General features: G+C 61.5%; 2 protein-coding genes and 1 long non-coding RNA gene across 10 annotated transcripts in view; 1 reads left to right on the top strand and 2 right to left on the bottom strand.

The window, feature by feature from the left end:
• The window catches only part of LOC100350231 (uncharacterized), a 37,247-nt gene extending 30,633 nt beyond the window's left edge, over positions 1 to 6,614 (bottom strand). The window contains exon 1 of one of the 2 annotated variants that reach the window (XM_070064443.2): positions 6,177 to 6,614. In XM_070064443.2, coding sequence (XP_069920544.2) covers positions 6,177 to 6,294 — 118 coding nt within the window. In that variant the 5' untranslated portion in view covers positions 6,295 to 6,614. Of the gene's footprint in view, positions 1 to 5,733; positions 5,870 to 6,176 lie in introns of those variants that run through there. The other variant, XM_089321041.1, reaches the window with a different exon arrangement.
• Positions 6,615 to 7,445: 831 nt separating this feature from the next.
• The window catches only part of MUC3A (mucin 3A, cell surface associated), an 11,695-nt gene continuing 2,931 nt past the window's right edge, over positions 7,446 to 16,209 (bottom strand). Inside the window, exons 2-12 of one of the 2 annotated variants that reach the window (XM_070064449.2) lie at positions 12,324 to 15,611; positions 12,031 to 12,219; positions 11,079 to 11,194; positions 10,926 to 10,984; positions 10,371 to 10,519; positions 9,969 to 10,034; positions 9,517 to 9,679; positions 9,116 to 9,289; positions 8,937 to 9,028; positions 8,451 to 8,503; positions 7,446 to 8,343 (exon numbers count right to left, since the gene is read on the bottom strand). In XM_070064449.2, coding sequence (XP_069920550.2) covers positions 8,200 to 8,343; positions 8,451 to 8,503; positions 8,937 to 9,028; positions 9,116 to 9,289; positions 9,517 to 9,679; positions 9,969 to 10,034; positions 10,371 to 10,519; positions 10,926 to 10,984; positions 11,079 to 11,194; positions 12,031 to 12,219; positions 12,324 to 15,611 — 4,493 coding nt within the window. In that variant the 3' untranslated portion in view covers positions 7,446 to 8,199. Of the gene's footprint in view, positions 8,344 to 8,450; positions 8,504 to 8,936; positions 9,029 to 9,115; positions 9,290 to 9,516; positions 9,680 to 9,968; positions 10,520 to 10,925; positions 10,985 to 11,078; positions 11,195 to 12,030; positions 12,220 to 12,323; positions 15,612 to 16,209 lie in introns of both variants that reach the window. The other variant, XM_089321043.1, reaches the window with a different exon arrangement.
• LOC138846999 (uncharacterized) overlaps positions 10,526 to 16,209 on the top strand; it is an 11,869-nt gene continuing 6,185 nt past the window's right edge. For all 6 annotated transcript variants that reach the window (XR_016225825.1, XR_016225824.1, XR_016225826.1 and 3 more), the window contains exons 1-2: positions 10,526 to 10,969; positions 12,052 to 12,110. This is a non-coding gene — a long non-coding RNA (uncharacterized LOC138846999). The remainder of the gene's footprint in view (positions 10,970 to 12,051; positions 12,111 to 16,209) is intronic.

The following is a 16,209-nucleotide window of genomic DNA, read 5'->3' as shown; positions in this document are numbered from 1 at the left end:
GTGGATTTCAAAAAAAAAAAATTGCTTGCATCTCTTTTTAAAAAGCTATCGACTTATTTGAAAGGCAGAGTGAGGGACAGAGAGAGGGAGAGGGAGAGATAGAAAAAGAGAGAGATCTTCCATCTGCTGGTTCACTCCCCAAACAACCACAACATCCAGGACGGGGCCAAGCCGAGGCCAGGAGCCTGGAGCTCCATCCCAGTTTCCCACATGGTTGGCGGGGGCCCAAGCACTTGGGCCGTCTTCCACTTCCTCCCCAGGAGCATCAGCCAAGAGCTGGATTGGAAATGGAGCAGCCAGGACACACACTGGGGCTCCCGTGGGATGCCGGCCTCACAGGTGGCATCCTGACCCCTGTGCCGCGATGCCGGCCCCCAGAGTTACCCGTCAGGCCCGCTGTTGCATGAACTTGCGCCTGCTGTGGTCATTATTCCTGGATTCGCCCCGTTTTCCCCGTCGTGTTACCACCTGCTCTGCCCGTAACCATCCACGTCTCTGCCACAAGCGTCCCCGGGGTCGCTCTGAGCTCTTAGGGATGGGATGCTTGTGCAGTGGCCTTGAGCTGCCCTTCCTCCTCGCAGAATCTGTCACCTTCCGTTCCCAGGGCAACATCACTTCCTAACGGTCCTGTTCCTCGGCCGAGGCCCTTCCCTGCTCACCGCGTGCCTGGGAGCCCCCGAACTAAAGGCTCCGGCTCCGCCCTCCCCCCAACACGCCTTCCGCCAGGCAAGCTTCTCCACACTGAGGTTTTCATTCGCCCTTGGGAGGGACGAAGGGGCAGTGCCCTGAGGACGCTCGGAGCACTCCCAGCCCAGGCTTCTGGTGGCGGTGGCAACTGCCCCACCTTAGATGCCAGGGTCAGGGTTTCTTCTCCAGAGCCCATGAGAAGGAAACAGAGTGAGCGTCCCCAGGAGGCATGGAAACCCAAAACAAACCAAGGGCCTTCCTGGATTTCCCCTATCAGACTGCCCCGATGTGATGATAAGTTGTTTTTCCTTTTTTTTTTTTTTAAGGTTTATTTTATTTATTTGAAAGGCTGGTGTTGTGGTACAGCAGATTAAGCCGCCACCTGCAGCGCTGGCATCCCACACAGGTGCCAGTTCAACTCCCAGCTGCTCCGCTTCCCATCCAGCTCCCTGCTAATGCAGAAGACCCTGGCCCCTGCATCTAGATGAGAGACCCAGATGAAGCTCCTGGCTCCTGGCTTCAGCCTGGCCCAACCCTGGCCATTGCAGCCTTTTTGGGAGTGAGCCGGCAGATGGAAGACTTCTCTCTCTGTCTGCCCTTCTCTGTCACTCTGCCTTTCAAATAAATTAAATCTAAGAAAGAGAGAGAGAAAGAAGGGAGGAAGGAAGGAGAGAGGGAGGGAGGGAGGGAGGAAGGAAGGGGGGGTAGAGAGAGCACTAGCTTCCAAGTTTGCAAGTGCTGGTTCATTCCCCAAATGGCGACAACAGCCAGGGCTGGGCCAAGCCAAAGCCATGAGCCCAGAACTGTATCTGGGTCTCTCACATGGGTGGCAGGGGCCCAAGCCCTTGGGCCATCTGCTGCAGCTTTCCCAGGTGCATTAGCAGGGAGCTGGGTCAGAAGCAGAGCAGCCAGGATTGGAACCAGTAAGGGATGCCGGCGTCACAGTGGCAGCTTCACTCACGGCATCACAGCCCTGCCCCTCAACATGAGGTTGGCCGGGCATTCTCACACTGCGCTGGTGAGCATTAACCTGATGTCATACCTTTTGAAGTGTTATTTATTTGGGAGGCAGCGGTGATAGCTCAAGTGATTGGGTCCCTGGAGTGAGTTCCCAAACCTCAGTGTCAGCTCCCTGCCACTGCAGGCATCTGGGGGCACCCAGCAGATAGGAGCTCTCTGTCTGTCTGTCTGTCCTATCTATCATCTACTTATCTCTGTCTTTCAAATAAACCAATTTCATGTATGTATATGAACTGGCCATGGCATAAACCAAACAGCAAACATTCAGAAAGAAACAGGCCAGCATGCTTACGACCGTTATCTGCATGCTGAGTAAGAGGCATTGTCTTTGATCCAATGTCTACACAGCAAACACACATTCATGTACACAGTCAATGTACACACCTTTGAAAGTTTAGATACGTACAATACCACTTCTCGGAGAACCCAGAGGAAAGTCCCTAGACTTCTGAGGCCAAAATGCTTAACAAAAATTACCTATTTGCTTAGGGTATGGCCACGTGGGCCATCAGGGACGTGAGCCAGCAACTCCTAAACAAGTAGGGTTTGGTGCTATCTTGTTCTATCTGAAGCTGTGACACGGTGCCTCATTAAACAAAGAGACGAGGACACTCTTGCCCTGTGTGCAGCTTTTATTGCGTCTTCACCTTCCTTGTTCTTGGATTTTTCTTGTAAAAGATCGTTAATGCTTTGGGGCCGTTGGTTTGTCAGGCAGGTTGCCCAGGGCCCAGGGCTCTTGTGGGAAAGTACAAGGCACCCAGGGCCCAGGAAGCCTGCAGACCCACCAAGCTAGGAGCCCCTGCCCTGTTCCATGCCCAAGGCCCATCTCTGCTGGGGGAGAAGTCCCCAGGGCCCCCTGGAGAGGCAGCGGCAGAGCTGGAGCCCATGGGGCGTGGGGCGGTTCCAGGAATCCCCGCGACCAGCCCCTGCTACAACCCTGTGAACCTCTGGACGTCCATTTCATCCAGGAAGATGGCTCTGTACGATGCCCACCTTGACACCCTGCTCGCCCTAGAATATTCTAGAATATTTGACCTGTGTGAGGCACCAGGGAGAGCCTCTGACACAGGGCCTGGGTGCACGCTCTGTGTCTGCCATGCATGAGTCGGGGCTTGAATCTGCTCCCTTTTCTCTAAAGTCATTTGTACCCAGGCAGGGTGGCGGCAGAGGAAGAGACAGGACCAGGGCCTCCCTGGCTCACTCCCTCCTCACTCACCTGTGGCTCTCTCAGGCCACTTTTGTCGGTGCCTATAACCCCGGATGCTGCCAGAGCACAGGGTGGTAGGTTGATTGTATCCTTTTCCCATAGCATGCATCTGAGCCCTAACCCCTGACACCTACTGTGAATGTGACCTTATTTGGAAAAAGGGCCTTTTGCAGGTGTAATTAAGTTAAGGATCTCAAGATCAGGGACTGATGTTGTGACACAGTAGGTTAAGCCCCTGCTTGTGACACCTGCATCCCATATCAGAATGCTGGTTCAAGTCCCAGCCGCTCCACTTCCCACCCAGCTCCCTGCTAATGCACCTGGGAAAGCAGTGGAAGATGGCCCAAGTGCTTGGGCCCCTGCACCCTCCTGGCTCCTGGCTTCAGCCTGGCCCAGCTCTGGTCATTGCAATTATTGGGGAGTGAAGCAATGGATGGAAGATTCTCTCTCTCTCTCTCTCTCTCTCTCTCTAACTCTGCCCTTCAAATAAATCTTTAAAAAAAAAATATTGAGAACAGATATGTACAACAGCACCCAACAAAGCAGACCCTCAATGACTGTGAGCAGTTTTCATTACGAATCCGAGGGTACTCCGAAAGATTCCACGGAAACACGGAATGAAAAGATAAGCTTATTTTTCTGGGGCAAAGCATCTTGAAAGCCATCCACACCAGGGCTTTTCAAAGCTCTGAACGGAGAGTTCAGGCAATGAAAAACTTCTGCGTGGGTTTCAGAATTATTTTTGCAAAACCGACGTCTTGGTTTTCATTCCGTTTTCCCTCCGCCTTTTGGAAGCACGCTTACGTAACGCATCATTTGGGAAGCAGCGTGGCTTCCATCAGGTGCTGGCTTCCGGGGATCTGATTATCAGTGCTGTAATTCTCTCCATAACTGTAGATGGCTTGTGAATCCGGCTGAGGCCTTGGAGCATCCATTAATACTTGCTTCCTGTACCCCTCCCCAACGGCCACCCAAGTCCAGCTTGGCATCTCGCTGGGACTCCAGCAGCCCAGGAGGAAGTGGCCTTGGAGGCCCCCTCACCGCCTCCCCCCCCACACCGGAGGGCCCAGGCCCTCTCCCCCACTCCAGTGCCAGGTTGGGTCGTGGCTCTTGTCGATGTGGTTTCTTTCCTGTAAACTCTGCTATAAACTTTTTATTTGTCCTGCCCGGCCCGCAGCCCCGGAGCAGGCGCAGCCAGACCTCAGTGTTTGCTAAATGAGTAAGTTTATTATACTCTGCATAAAACAGCACTTCCTCTTCGTGGCTCTGAAGTCATATAGCACGTCTCAAAGGTTGCCCCTTGTCTATTGTGAGCAAGTCTGCCCCTAGCACCTGATTTTACAGGTGGCCTGCATTTCCACCTCCACCCTCACCTGTCAAGGCCAAGGAGCTCCCAGGCCCCTGCAGGGCGGGCGTGCAGTCCCCCGCCCTCCCCGTTACTACACACACCTGACCTGGGAACGCCACGTACACAAAACAAAATGCAGGTTATTTACGGTGTCTTCCGCTACGGCGCACAGCTGATGGAGAGTCCTGGGCTGTGGCCCTTCTTCCTGGAAGCCCTTCCCTGAAGCCCCAGAGACCAGGACAGCCCAGCTCAGACACCCCCTGGACGCTCCAACAGGGCACCCACCACAAAGGGGGCTCCTGCAGCCTCGTGGCTCGGGGAGGGGGGCTCTCGTCCCAGCCCCGCGGCCCTCATTCCAGGGTGGTCCTCAGAGTCCTGCCCCTGCCTCGGAGCCCCACCTGCCCCGCCCCACCCCTGGGGGCTGCCCCTCATGTCTGAGAGTCTGAGGGGTGCTGTTGCTCTGTCCGCACCCCCCACCCACTCCATCCAGCACCGTGCCCCTCCCCCCACTGAGCGTCTCAGCCGACCCACACCCTCCACACCCCGACCCTCCAGGCTGTTCCCACTTTACGCCCCCTCCACGGCCACAGAAATGAGTTTCCCAACTTCTCTCAGCATGGTCTTCTTCCTTCTTCCATCTGCCTGTCCACACCGTGACCCGGGGAGGCTCTGCCCTGACCTCTAAAAGCTCCTGCGGGACCCACAATACAGAGCCTGGGGGAGCGGGGAAAGGGGGCGAGTCATGCCAGTCAGGTGCTGTGTGGCCCTGGTCAGCCAGGCGGCCTCTCTGAGCCCCCATGGCCACCCCCGTCCTACCTCCCTATGAGCTCCGTCAAGCCACCCCTGAGCGAGCAGCGAGGGGCCCCTTGGGGACCATCAGACCTTCCAGAGTTCTCCGACCACCCCCCCAAATCCCGCACTTAGCACAGGTGCTGCCTGGGTGTGCACACTGATGGGGTCTCTCATGTCAACGTGTCCTCAGGGGCTCTGCCGGCTCCGTCTGGGTTCCTCGAGACCCCTGTCACTGCATCGCCATACCCCATCACTCTCTGGCCAGAGGGAGGCCCAGGAGCTCTGAGTCAGGGTTTCAGGGGACCCTGCCTAAGACCACCTGCCCATCCGCCCACAGCTCCCCAACCTCGCTGTGTTACCTCCGAGAGCTACTACTGCACCTATTGCCAGTGTTCTCTCCCAACGTCCCCAAGTCCTCGGAGCCCAGCTCCCCGGCCTTTGCTGCCCCTGGCATGGCTGGGGCAGGGTCTGCCCGGCCTCTGTGGGCTGAGGCAGGGCCTGACAGGGCTGTTGGATGGATGTTCCTGCAGGGGCTGCCTGCCGGCTGCCCAGGAACCCTGCCTCAGCCCCCACCCCTTTACCACCCCTCCTCCCTCACCCCCGGCCTTTAACTCAACCTGTCCTCTTTCTCCAGGGTGGGGAGAGGGCTCACTTCCCCGGGGGAATCAGAAAGTCAGACCTGCAGGCATCATGTCCATCCAGACTCAGTCTCCCGGAGGCTCCACAGGACCGCCGCCCCCCACCCAGCCTGTGTCATGCCCCCCCCAGCTGTTTCTAGCTGGAGGGGCTTCCCCAGGCACACCTGTGGCTGTCTCAAGTCAGGATGGAAGGAGCGAGTGCTCCACCCCAGGGCATCAGCTGCCTGCAGCCGACACTGTCCCTAAGCAAGCAGGAGACGCCCAGCCCCTCTGAACAGGTGCAGACCGAGGAGTGACAGAAGCAGAGAGGTTGCCAGAGTGACACGCAAGCCCCGGTCGTCCAGGCGGGGCTCTGAGCAGACTGGCAGCCTCCAGGGAGCCCCCGAGCAGCCCCTCTCCACCTAGGGTGTGATCACAACGCAGGTCTCCAGTGTTGGGGGGAAGCCGGTCGGGGCCCAGGAGCGCCACACCAGGTCCCACTCACCTGCTGTCGATGTCGGCGTCGGCGTCTGTGTGGATGGCAGTGACGATGACGATGCTGATGTGGCAGCAGCTGGGGCCCAGAGCTGGGGAGCCAGCAGCAAGAGCCAGGTCACCAGCATCTCCCAGGGAGGGAGCCCCAGCCACAGGATCTGCCCTCGTGCGGAGGGGCTGAGAAATGAGAGGCTGGCAGGGAGGCAGCAGGTATAAAAAGACCCTGGGGACCTTTGCCTCACGGAAGGACAGTGCCTGGCCCAGGGTGGGGGCACCGTGATGATGCTGCTGGATGGGTGGCTCTAGGTGACCGCAGGCAGTGGGCCAAAGGGCAGCCTATCAACTGGTTTGCCCTCTAATCCCCGCGTGCTGACCAGCCCCAGAGCTGGGGTCACCTCGAGGGAAGCCAGCCTCAGGGTGGGGCAGGGCAGGAGGGAGGGACAGGAGGTGGAGGTGAGAGACAGCTTCCGTTGCCAAGAGACTAGCGCCGAGAAACACCTGGGAGGGAGTGACCACGAAGGGAGGGGCTCAGGACCCCAGGAGGCCCAGGCAGGGGTCCCTGCCCGCGCCCCGAGGAGCCTGTCTTTTTCTTTTTTGTCCTGCCTTCCTTCCCCGTCGCCCACCTCAAGCTGACCCCTTCCAAATTTCCAAAGCGTCTCACCAGGTGGGGCGCCTGTTCGCACCTGAGACTTTATGGTCCTGGTCTCCACCCGGGCCAGAGACAGAGATGAGGAAAGGTTACAGCCAGTCAGTACCCTGAGCAAAGGGCTCAGGGGCCTCTCTCACCCCCCCCACCCAAAGACCCAAGGGGATAAGTCACCCTGACCCTGCCCAGCCGCGGTCACGCATGGCTGACTGCCCAAGGCAGTGCGAAGACAAGGGCCCTGGCCCCGGCCCGCCTGGGCCAGTCGTGAGTCAATATTTGTAGTAGGGGTAAGAGAGGTTCACAGATTTTTTTGGGGGGCAGGGCAGCTGTCCAGGCAGCTGGTCCAGGCCGGCCTGCCCCCGTGGCCCAGCACTGGGGCTTCCCTTCCTCTCAAAGCCCCAGCCCTAAGCCCCCAAGGCCAGTGGGCTATGGACTCAGATGGCAGACTCCCAGGGGTGCCCTGCCCCCCAGCTCCCTAACAAAACGGAGCGACCCCAGCCTCTTGGTTCTCTTCCGCAACAGTCACAGCCCAGGGCAGCCCACAGAACCCCCCTCCTTCCTCCCCGGGAGAAACGGGTGTGCCCAAAACTTGCCTAACCAAGCCAGGGTGAAAAGGAGACACACACACACAGCTGTTTCTCTGACAATGGACATTGTATTTTGTGTGCACGGGGAGGCCTTCTGACCCCAGACCCCATCTTCCTGGGGTTGGGGGCTTCAGGCCCAAGGGTTGCTCACAGGGATGTGGGTGACACCAGGGAGAGAGCAGGGAGGGAGGGAGGGGAAGAGGGCAGCGGAGAGGCAGGAGAGGAGGGAGGAAACTCATGCCCCACCCAGCACCTGGGACCCAGGGCCCGTGCAGGTGAGAGGAGGGGTGGGGCCTCAGAACAGGGATCGGGTGGAGCCCAGGACTCAGCGGATCACGCGCAGCAGGGGCCAGGTTAGGACTGAGGGCTGGGGGCACAGGGAACAGGATCCAGTCCCGGGGAGACACAGAGCTGGGGGGCACAGCAGGGACTGGACGAAGGACTAGGCTCGGGAAGGGAGAAGAGGAAAGGGACCAGGGCAGGGGCTCAGCCAGGAGCCGCAGAAGGCCGGGGTGGGGTGGGTGGGGGACAGGCTGCCAGCAGGCGGCCAGAAAGCACGGTTGGGGACCTCGGCAAGGCCGTTGGGGCTAAGGCCAGAGGGTGCGTTGGGATGGAGAATTGGACAGAACAGGTATGGTTTGCACAGTAACTACGAGGTATCGGTTGCAGCCTGCCCCAGGTCCCACAGAGGAACAGCCTGGAGGTAACCTGGGTCTCAAGGTGGGTCCCAGCCGAGCTGGGAGGAGGGCGGGGAGGGGTGTGTGTGTGTGTGTGTGTGTGTGTGTGTCAAGCGGACAGCATCACTTTGACTCCGGGAGCCTGGGCCACTGCGGTCCCAGGGCAGTCTCTTCTAAGCGAGGTGGTGCCGGGAGCTCCTTCCTGATGTCCTGAGGCAAGGGGCGTGGGGGTGGCAAAGAGACCACCTCCGGTCTCTGGATGTGTACCTGCCACAGAGTGTACGGTGAGAGGGGTGACAACAGGCCCAGGCCCCACCCCTGCTTGTGGGGACAGGAAGGGGTCTGCAGTGGGAGCTGGGACCCCGCCCCCTCACCTTATGACTGCGGTCCACCATCTCCAAGGCCACGTGGAAGTTTTCTTCCTTGACTAGAGAGAAAGAAAAGAAGGGGAGGAGGAGAAGCGGGGGGGGGGGGGGGTGAGGCAAGGCAGGGGGCCGTACGAGGAGGGGCCCAGGGCTTGGGCTCCTGCACCCATGTGGGAGACCCAGACGGACCTCTTGGCTGCCAGAATTGGAGCCATTTGGGAGTGAACCAGAAGATGGAAGACCGACCTCCCTCCCTCCCTCCCTCTCTGTCTCTACGGAACTTTCAGATGAATATTTTCTTTAAAAAAAGGAAGGCGGGGCCTCAGGTTTTCTCTGCTCGCCAACGGGGAAGCAGCCACAAGAAATGCCCCCAGGTGCGCATGCACCTGTCCTGGGTCTCTCCCAGGTGCGCACGCACCTGTCCTGGGTCTCTCCCAGGTGCGCACGCATCTGTCCTGGGGCCGACTGCCCGCTCCTGCTGCCAGTGGACCTCACCTGCTCCGTCCTCCTTCAGGCCCCTATTACAAAATGTCCCCACGGTGTCCTCGTCCCAGGCCTCCAGCCACTTCCTGTCCTCGTCCCAGCTCCTAGGTGAGGCCGCAGCGTGATGGAGCGGGGCCGCGCGGTCGCCCCTCTTGCTGCCCTCCTTCCGCCCGCCGCGCCAGTGCGCTCACCGGTCTAGGCGCGAGCCTCCTCTTGGTCGGGAGCGCACCACCAGGAAGCCCAGCGCCAGCAGCAGCAGGACCAGCAGCGCCGCAGCCCCCGCCAGGCCCCCGACCAGCGCCCTCCAGTGGACGGTCGCCTCGCAGCGCGGGCCCCAGACCCAGTGCGTGTCCGTGGAGAAGCAGCTGGGGGAGGGCACAGGTGTCGGCCCCGCGCGGAGCTGGGGGGGGGGGGGCCTCTACCAACGCTGTGGGCGGGGCCTCAAGGGAACTGTCAAGAGTGGGCGGGGCCTCAGGGATGGGCGCCACCGAGGGATGGGCGGGGCCTCGAGGGGCGTGCCCTTGGTGGGCGGGGCCTAGTGTGCACGGGGCGTGTCCTCAGGAGGAAGCTGCACAGAGTGGTGGGTACTAACCGGCACGTGGGGCCGCTCCTTTCCAGAAGGCACTGGCCCTGGTGACAGTCGATGGCCCCGGCCACGCCTGAGGTGCATCGGGTGACGCAGCGGAGCTGGTTTGCCTCCACCACGGGGAAGTAGAACTCCTCGTAGCCCTGGGCAGCGGCGCGGCGGCAGAGGGCTGGGGGTGGGGGAGGGAGAGGGCAGGGAGCTGCAGAGCCCGCGGCCTCGTCCTGGCTACCCGGGGACCTGGTCCCAGTGACCGAACGCGCCTGGCGGGGACTGCATTCCCCAGAGTGGGTGTCCTAGGGCAGACCCCAGCCCCTCACCTCGCCCACTGGTCCTCAGGCCCCATCCCTGGCCTCGCCCAAGCTCCCACCCCCGCCCCCCCCCTCCGGGTACTAAGGTGGGCAGATGTCCCTGGCGGGAAACATCAAGGCCACCTGCGGCCACTGGGCCCTCGGCCTCACCTTCCGGGGTCAGCTCTGTCTTGACCGTGGTGTTCACTTTGACAGAGTCCGGCTTAAAGCACAGGGCTGGGGGATGCCAGTGCAGTGGAGGTGGAGCCAAGTAGGTGTGGCAAGGGGTAGAGAGGTCCGTCTCAGTGTGGGGCTTGAGGGGGGGACCCAAGGGGAGCCGCCCACGGCCACCTTCCTCCCCCAGGGAGTCTTCAGCCACCCTAGGGGAACCAGTGGGAGGGCCTGTCCCCAGTTCCCTGGGCGCTGTGAGACCTCCCTCACCCCAGCCTTGCCACCACTGGATGTGGACCTGGGCCCCATCTCCCCGCCTGCCCTGAGCCCCGAGGGTCCCCTGACCGGCGGGAGCCGCCGGGGGCCGGGCCCTGACCCCGCCGCCCCTCAGCCGGGGCTCACTCTGGTTGCTCCCGCAGCTGCCCCCAGCCTGGCTGACGTTCTGGAGCTGCTCCCTCAGGGCCGTCTGCACGCCCTCGTAGTCGCTGACCAGTTGGGGGCTGAAATGCAGCTGCAGCAGAACCAGGAAGTCCACCACAATGCTGCCACTCCTGAGGGGGCGGGAGGCGGAGCGTGAGGGGGGGTCCAGGCGTGCCCCTCTCGGAAGGGGCTGCTGGTATCCCCGAGTGTTCTGTCCATCTGTCCATCCAGGGCGACCCGATGAGGAGGGACTGACGTCATCTTTGTGGTGACATCATCTATCACCAAACCAGACACTCACTCGCTCACTCCCGCTCTTTCACCCAGCAGAGCAGGTGCCGGCCAGAGAGAGGCCAAGTCAGCTGAGCCGACACCACCTCCCTGAAATGACCCCCAGAAAACGACTGCAGAAATCCCCCCGCAGTGCGCCCCTCGCGTCCACCCTCTGCTCCTCTCCATCCAATCTGATGATGCCGCAGCCTTGCCCGGCGCTCCAGGCCCCGCCCGCCGCCCCCACATGCCCAGAACATCTCCTACCGGAGGGCCAGGATCTCCACACCCTTGAACTCCGGCACGTCTCGGTAAATTTCCTGCATCTGGAACGAGGAAGGGTCCTGGGCTGGTGTCTGAACCTGCAGGCCCCAGGGGAGGCCCCTTCAGTCCCCTGCCCCTCCCCCCGCCCCCTGGCACCTGATTCCTGAAGGTGGTGCTGAAATCCCTGTAGGCCTTGGAAGTGTTGTCATTGAGGTCTGGAGAGAACTCCTGGTCCACAGACACCTCCATGCCCACCTGGGCCTCCACCTCGTCTGCACACAGCACAGCCCGCTCTGGTCACTTCCTGTCTGCCACCGCCTCCACCACCCCTACCCACAGGCTCCTCCCCCCACCCCGCGGTCCCTGAGGAGCGATGGAACCACAGCAGGGATTCCAGGGTGACTTGTCCAGAGGCGAAGGAAGGAAATCGGGGTGCACAGCACCCAGCGGTGGCCCCGTCCTCGTGTGCCCCCGGGGGAGGCAGATTAACAGCAGCTGGTTTGGTGATTGCTTGACGCAACACAAAGGCAATGTCAGTCATGCCTCACCCAGGACCTGTGACACTCCAGGGAGAGTGAAAGCCTCGGACACCATCAGGTCACTCATCCGCTGACCTTAGCTTGGAAAGCTGACGTGGACTATGGGGTGGGCCCCACACAGCGGAAGAGGGAGGCAGAGGGGCTCGGAGGGGATTGGAGGAAGGCGTGGCTCTGGATCCGAAAATGCAGGCAGGGGGCCTTGACGCAAGGAATGTGGGAGGATCCCGAAGCCAGAACGGGCAAGGAAATGAATTCTCCCAAGAGCCACCAGCCTCCGTGAGCCCCGTGCCGGGTTGCCAAGCTACAAGCAGACCATTTTCTGTGGTTTCGGCTGCTGAGTCTGTGGTCATTGGTCAGAGCAGCAGCTGGATCCTAAAACAGCTCCAAGGGCCCAGGAGGCAGGGTGTCCCAGCATGGAGGTGACATGGACAGGAGGCACGACGTGGGACAGTGGAGGGAAGGCGGGGGTGGGGTGGTGGAAGGGCGGGACCAGGATGCCTCCTGGGGGCCCCGGGGGGAGGTCCGTGCACCTGCAGGAGGAAGCACTGCTGCACCCCAGGCCAACTCACCCACATCCACCTGTTCTACAGGAAGCTGACAGCTGGAGCCGTAGAAGGTGCTGAGACAGAGGCACTTGAAGCCATCCCAGGTACCCCCATTCTGGCACGTGTTTGCCTGGAACTGACAGCGGTCCCCAGAGAACCCCGGGGTACAAATGCATTGGCCCTGTGTCCAGATGCCACCATTGTCACAGGTGCCTGGGGAGCACAGGGAGAAAAGGAAGTTCAAGGTAGGGCCTGACCTTGATGACACAGAGTCAGCAGGGAGGGAAGGGGACGGGGTAGGGGGCAGGAGATCCGACCTGGGGGCGTGGTCAGCCTTGACTCCGTGCTCGTCTGAGTCACGCGTGACGTTGTGCTGGGTGATGGTGGAACAGAGGGAATCTGGGTGGGGGCCTGCGGCGTCACCAACGTCGTGGCGAGGGGTGGGGTGGGATGTGTCACCCTGCTGGAGGTCACTGTGACAGTCTGAAGGCTGCTGCTGGGCTCCGTGGTGAGGCTGGGCGTATGTGGGGAGGTGACAGACCCGGTGCTCAGCCAGGTGGTGCTCGTGGGGACGGCCTCGGAGCCGGGGGAAGCAGGAGCACTAGTCACGGCCGTGGAGGACGCCACTTCCAGCGTCACAGAAGCAGAGCTGTCCGTGGGCGGAGGAATGGTGGTTGTCACACTGGCCGCACCGGGAGAGGTGGGCGTCTCGGTAGTAGAGGCGAGGACTGGGAATGGTGTGGAGGGGGCGGAAGTGGCCACAGTGCTGGTCAGGGAGGTGGACGCCGTGGGAGCCGTTTTGTTTTCTGGATAGGGTGTAGTGGAAGCCAGAGGAGTGTAGGAAAGGGGGCTGGTTTCAGTGGGCATCGCAGTCAGCGAGGAGCTCGCGGGAGACGTCTCGGTAGTAGAGGCGAGGACTGGGAATGGTGTGGAGGGGGCGGAAGTGGCCACAGTGCTGGTCAGGGAGGTGGACGCCGTGGGAGCCGTTTTGTTTTCTGGATAGGGTGTAGTGGAAGCCAGAGGAGTGTAGGAAAGGGGGCTGGTTTCAGTGGGCATCGCAGTCAGCGAGGAGCTCGCGGGAGACGTCTCGGTAGTAGAGGCGAGGACTGGGAATGGTGTGGAGGGGGCGGAAGTGGCCACAGTGCTGGTCAGGGAGGTGGACGCCGTGGGAGCCGTTTTGTTTTCTGGATAGGGTGTAGTGGAAGCAAGAGAAGTGTAGGAAAGGGGGCTGGTTTCAGTGAGCATCGCAGTCAGCGAGGAGCTCGCGGGAGACGTCTGGGTAGCTGCAGGTGAAGAGAGAGTGGGAGAGGGCGAGAGAGAAGAACCCGTGTTTCCCGGCCTGGAGGTGGGCACAGAGCCGGTGGTCACTGCGAGCGTGGGAAGTGGGCTGCTGGGAGCCGGGGGAGAGGGCGTGGTCACCGCAGGTGCTGAGGGTGCGAGGACGGTACCAAGAGAGGGGGTCACCACGGTCCCGGTGGGTGTTGAGGCAGAGGGTTCAGGAGCCGGCGGACCTGTGCCTGTGACAGGGCCGGGTGAGGCGGCCGAGCCGGTGCTGGGGGGCGGTGCTGGCGTGAGAGTCTGAAGGGAAGAGAGGGAGGAACCCGTACTGCCAAGGGCGAGCGTGGTGGGGCCCGGGGGTCTTTGAGTGCCTGAGTCGGAGGTCGCTGGAGGAGGGGTAGACGATGGCAAGGGAGTGCCAGATGTTGCCGGAACGGCTGTACCAAGGCTCCCAGTCATGGTGCTTTCGGTGCCTGCGACAGTGGTCACAGTAAGAGTGACCACAGCGTCCGTGCTGCCCAGAGATGATGTCTCCGGGGCCCCCGGGGTGGGGAAAGGCGACGTGGCGTGTGGGCTTGCTGAGGTGTGGGAAGCAGTGAGCGTGGAGCCCACGGTGCCCACGGAAGAGTGGACGGCGCTTGTCCAAGTTCCATCAGGAAGGCCCGTGCTGAGAGAATATGGAGTCGTGGTCGTGGAAGCCGACGTGGTCCCTAAGGAGCTGGGAGCAGAGTGGGTGACAGAAGTGCCAGGAGAACCCGGAGCGGTGGACTCAGCGTGGGTGGGAGGGGGCGTGGTCACCCAGGGAGATAAAGGCGCCTCCAGGGTGCCTGGGTCTGTGCTCGGGACATGAGTAGCAGACGAAATCCTACTTGGAGTTGATGTTAAGGAATTGCTGACCATGGCCGTGGATGTGGTGGCCGTCCCAGGGGTCCCTGTGCTTGTGGAATTGGCTGAAGAAGCGGTCAGGGTGGCAGAAGTGGTTTCCATAGTGAGAGGTCCGGGAGCAAGGCCGCTGGTAGGAATCCGAGTGGTTTGCCCAGAGGAGGCGGCGTGAGAGCTGGTAACGGCCGTGCGGCCGGGGCCCGTGGTTGCCCCCTGGGACGAGGGTGGCTCCGTGTTGGCATGAGTGGGCGTTGGGGTGGAGTCAGCCGTGGAGTGCAGTGTGTCGGTCATGGCCGGAGCGGGGGAGATAGAGGGCGTGCGAGGCGTCCTGGTACTGTCAGCGGTTGTGAAAGAGGGAAACACAGAGGTGTCTGGAAGGCTTGTAGACGGAGGACTTGGTGGGGTGCTGACCACGCTTGGGAGAGTGGTGGACGCGGTGTGACGCGTGGCAGAGGCTGTGATGATAGGAGACGTTCTGTTTGTGTTGGGGACCCATGAGGTTGATGGAAAGACACCTGTGAGGGTTGCTGAGGAAGTGGGAGCGGGGAATGTTGAGGGCAGGTGTGCCGCCGTGCCCACGGATCCCGCGGTGCCCACGGAGGAGTGGCTGGCAGCTGGCGGTGCGGTGCTGGGGAAGCCGGTCCTCGGGGCAGTGGAGATCGGTGCTGTGGGCGTCACCACGGTCCCTGAGGCAGTGGGAGGTGAGTGAGTGGCAGTGGTGGCGGCCACACTGGATGTGGAGTGGCTGCTAGAGGCAGCGATGCTGGGAGCACTGGGCGTGGGGCCCAGGGACGCTGTGGTCACCCAGTGGGTGGTCGTTGTCGGGGCTGCTTTTGTAGTAGGCAGAGAGGACGACGTGGGTGTGGGAGAGGTGCTGGGCGCTGATGCAGCCGGCGGCGAGGAAGGAGAGGTGATTGTAGCCGTGGAGTGGGCAACAACACTAGTGGGGGAATTGAAGGTGGTGGTCTCTGATGGGACTGTAGAAACCACACTGGTATCAGGGAGTATGGTTCCCAAGGTGGACAAAGGGGAGGAATCTGTGGTAACGCCGATTCCTGGTTCTGTGCTGAGGACAGGGGTGGAAGACAGACGCCTACTTGTGGATGTCACAGCACTGGTAGTCGTGACAGAAGATAGGGAAGTAGACCCGGGAGGGATGGAAGAAGTGAGTGGAGGAGAAGCTGTTTCTGTCTGGAAAGATCCAGGAGACACGTTGCTAGTCGGAGTCAGCGTGGTTTCCTCAGTGCCTGTGGCAGTAGGGGTGGTGGGGCTCACGTGGCCGGTGCCTGTGGTTGCCGCCGTGGATGAAGGTGGGCCCATGGCCGTGGATGTTACGGCTGCGCTGGTGAGAGCGGGTGTCGGGGTGGGGTCACCTGTAGTGTGGGATGCACTGGCGCTGGTTGTAGCTGAGGACATGCGCCCCGTGTCAGGGGCCCCGGATCCACCTGCAGATGTAGAAGAGGAAAATGCAGATGGACTAGGACACGTGGTCAGGGACATCCAGGACACAGAAGAGGCGCTGTCACAGGAGGGGTGCCCTTAGGTGCCGTCTCCGTACTCGGGGTGGGGTGGGGTGGTGGAGTGGTGTCTGCCCTTGGCTGATGGGGTGGGAGCTGTGCTGGGTGAAGCGAGGGCTCCACTGCAGCCTCGGGACCCACTGTGCCTGCAGCTGAGGGGGTGGTGGGGCCGGTGTTAGAGCAGGGGCGCCTGGCCCACGCCAAGGCGGGGCTGTGGTTCTGGCCCTCTCCACGTTCCCCGAGATAGGGGGAGTGCGTATGTCGCAGGCGTGGACGTGCTGGGTGCCGAGTCAATGTCTGGAAGTGTGGGAGGCAGAGGCGTGCTTGTTATGAGTGGCAGCCATCGGAGGAGCAGTGGCGGGTGCCGGAGTTGGCGGGCGTGGGCCTGGATGTCAGCGGGGAAGCCGTGACGGTTTCCACGGTGAGAGTGTCCCTGGGCTCGCCATCCTCTGGGGACGCGTTGCTCTCCCGGAGCCCACTCTCCTCGTGGTTGTCATTGTTGGTTTACCTGGGCGTCTGCCTCGGC

This window comes from Oryctolagus cuniculus, chromosome 19, assembly GCF_051225735.1.
Source record: "Oryctolagus cuniculus isolate XC-2025 breed Fujian yellow rabbit chromosome 19, ASM5122573v1, whole genome shotgun sequence".
NCBI classification, from domain to species: domain Eukaryota; kingdom Metazoa; phylum Chordata; class Mammalia; order Lagomorpha; family Leporidae; genus Oryctolagus; species Oryctolagus cuniculus.
This window is presented reverse-complemented; position numbering and strand designations above follow the sequence as displayed.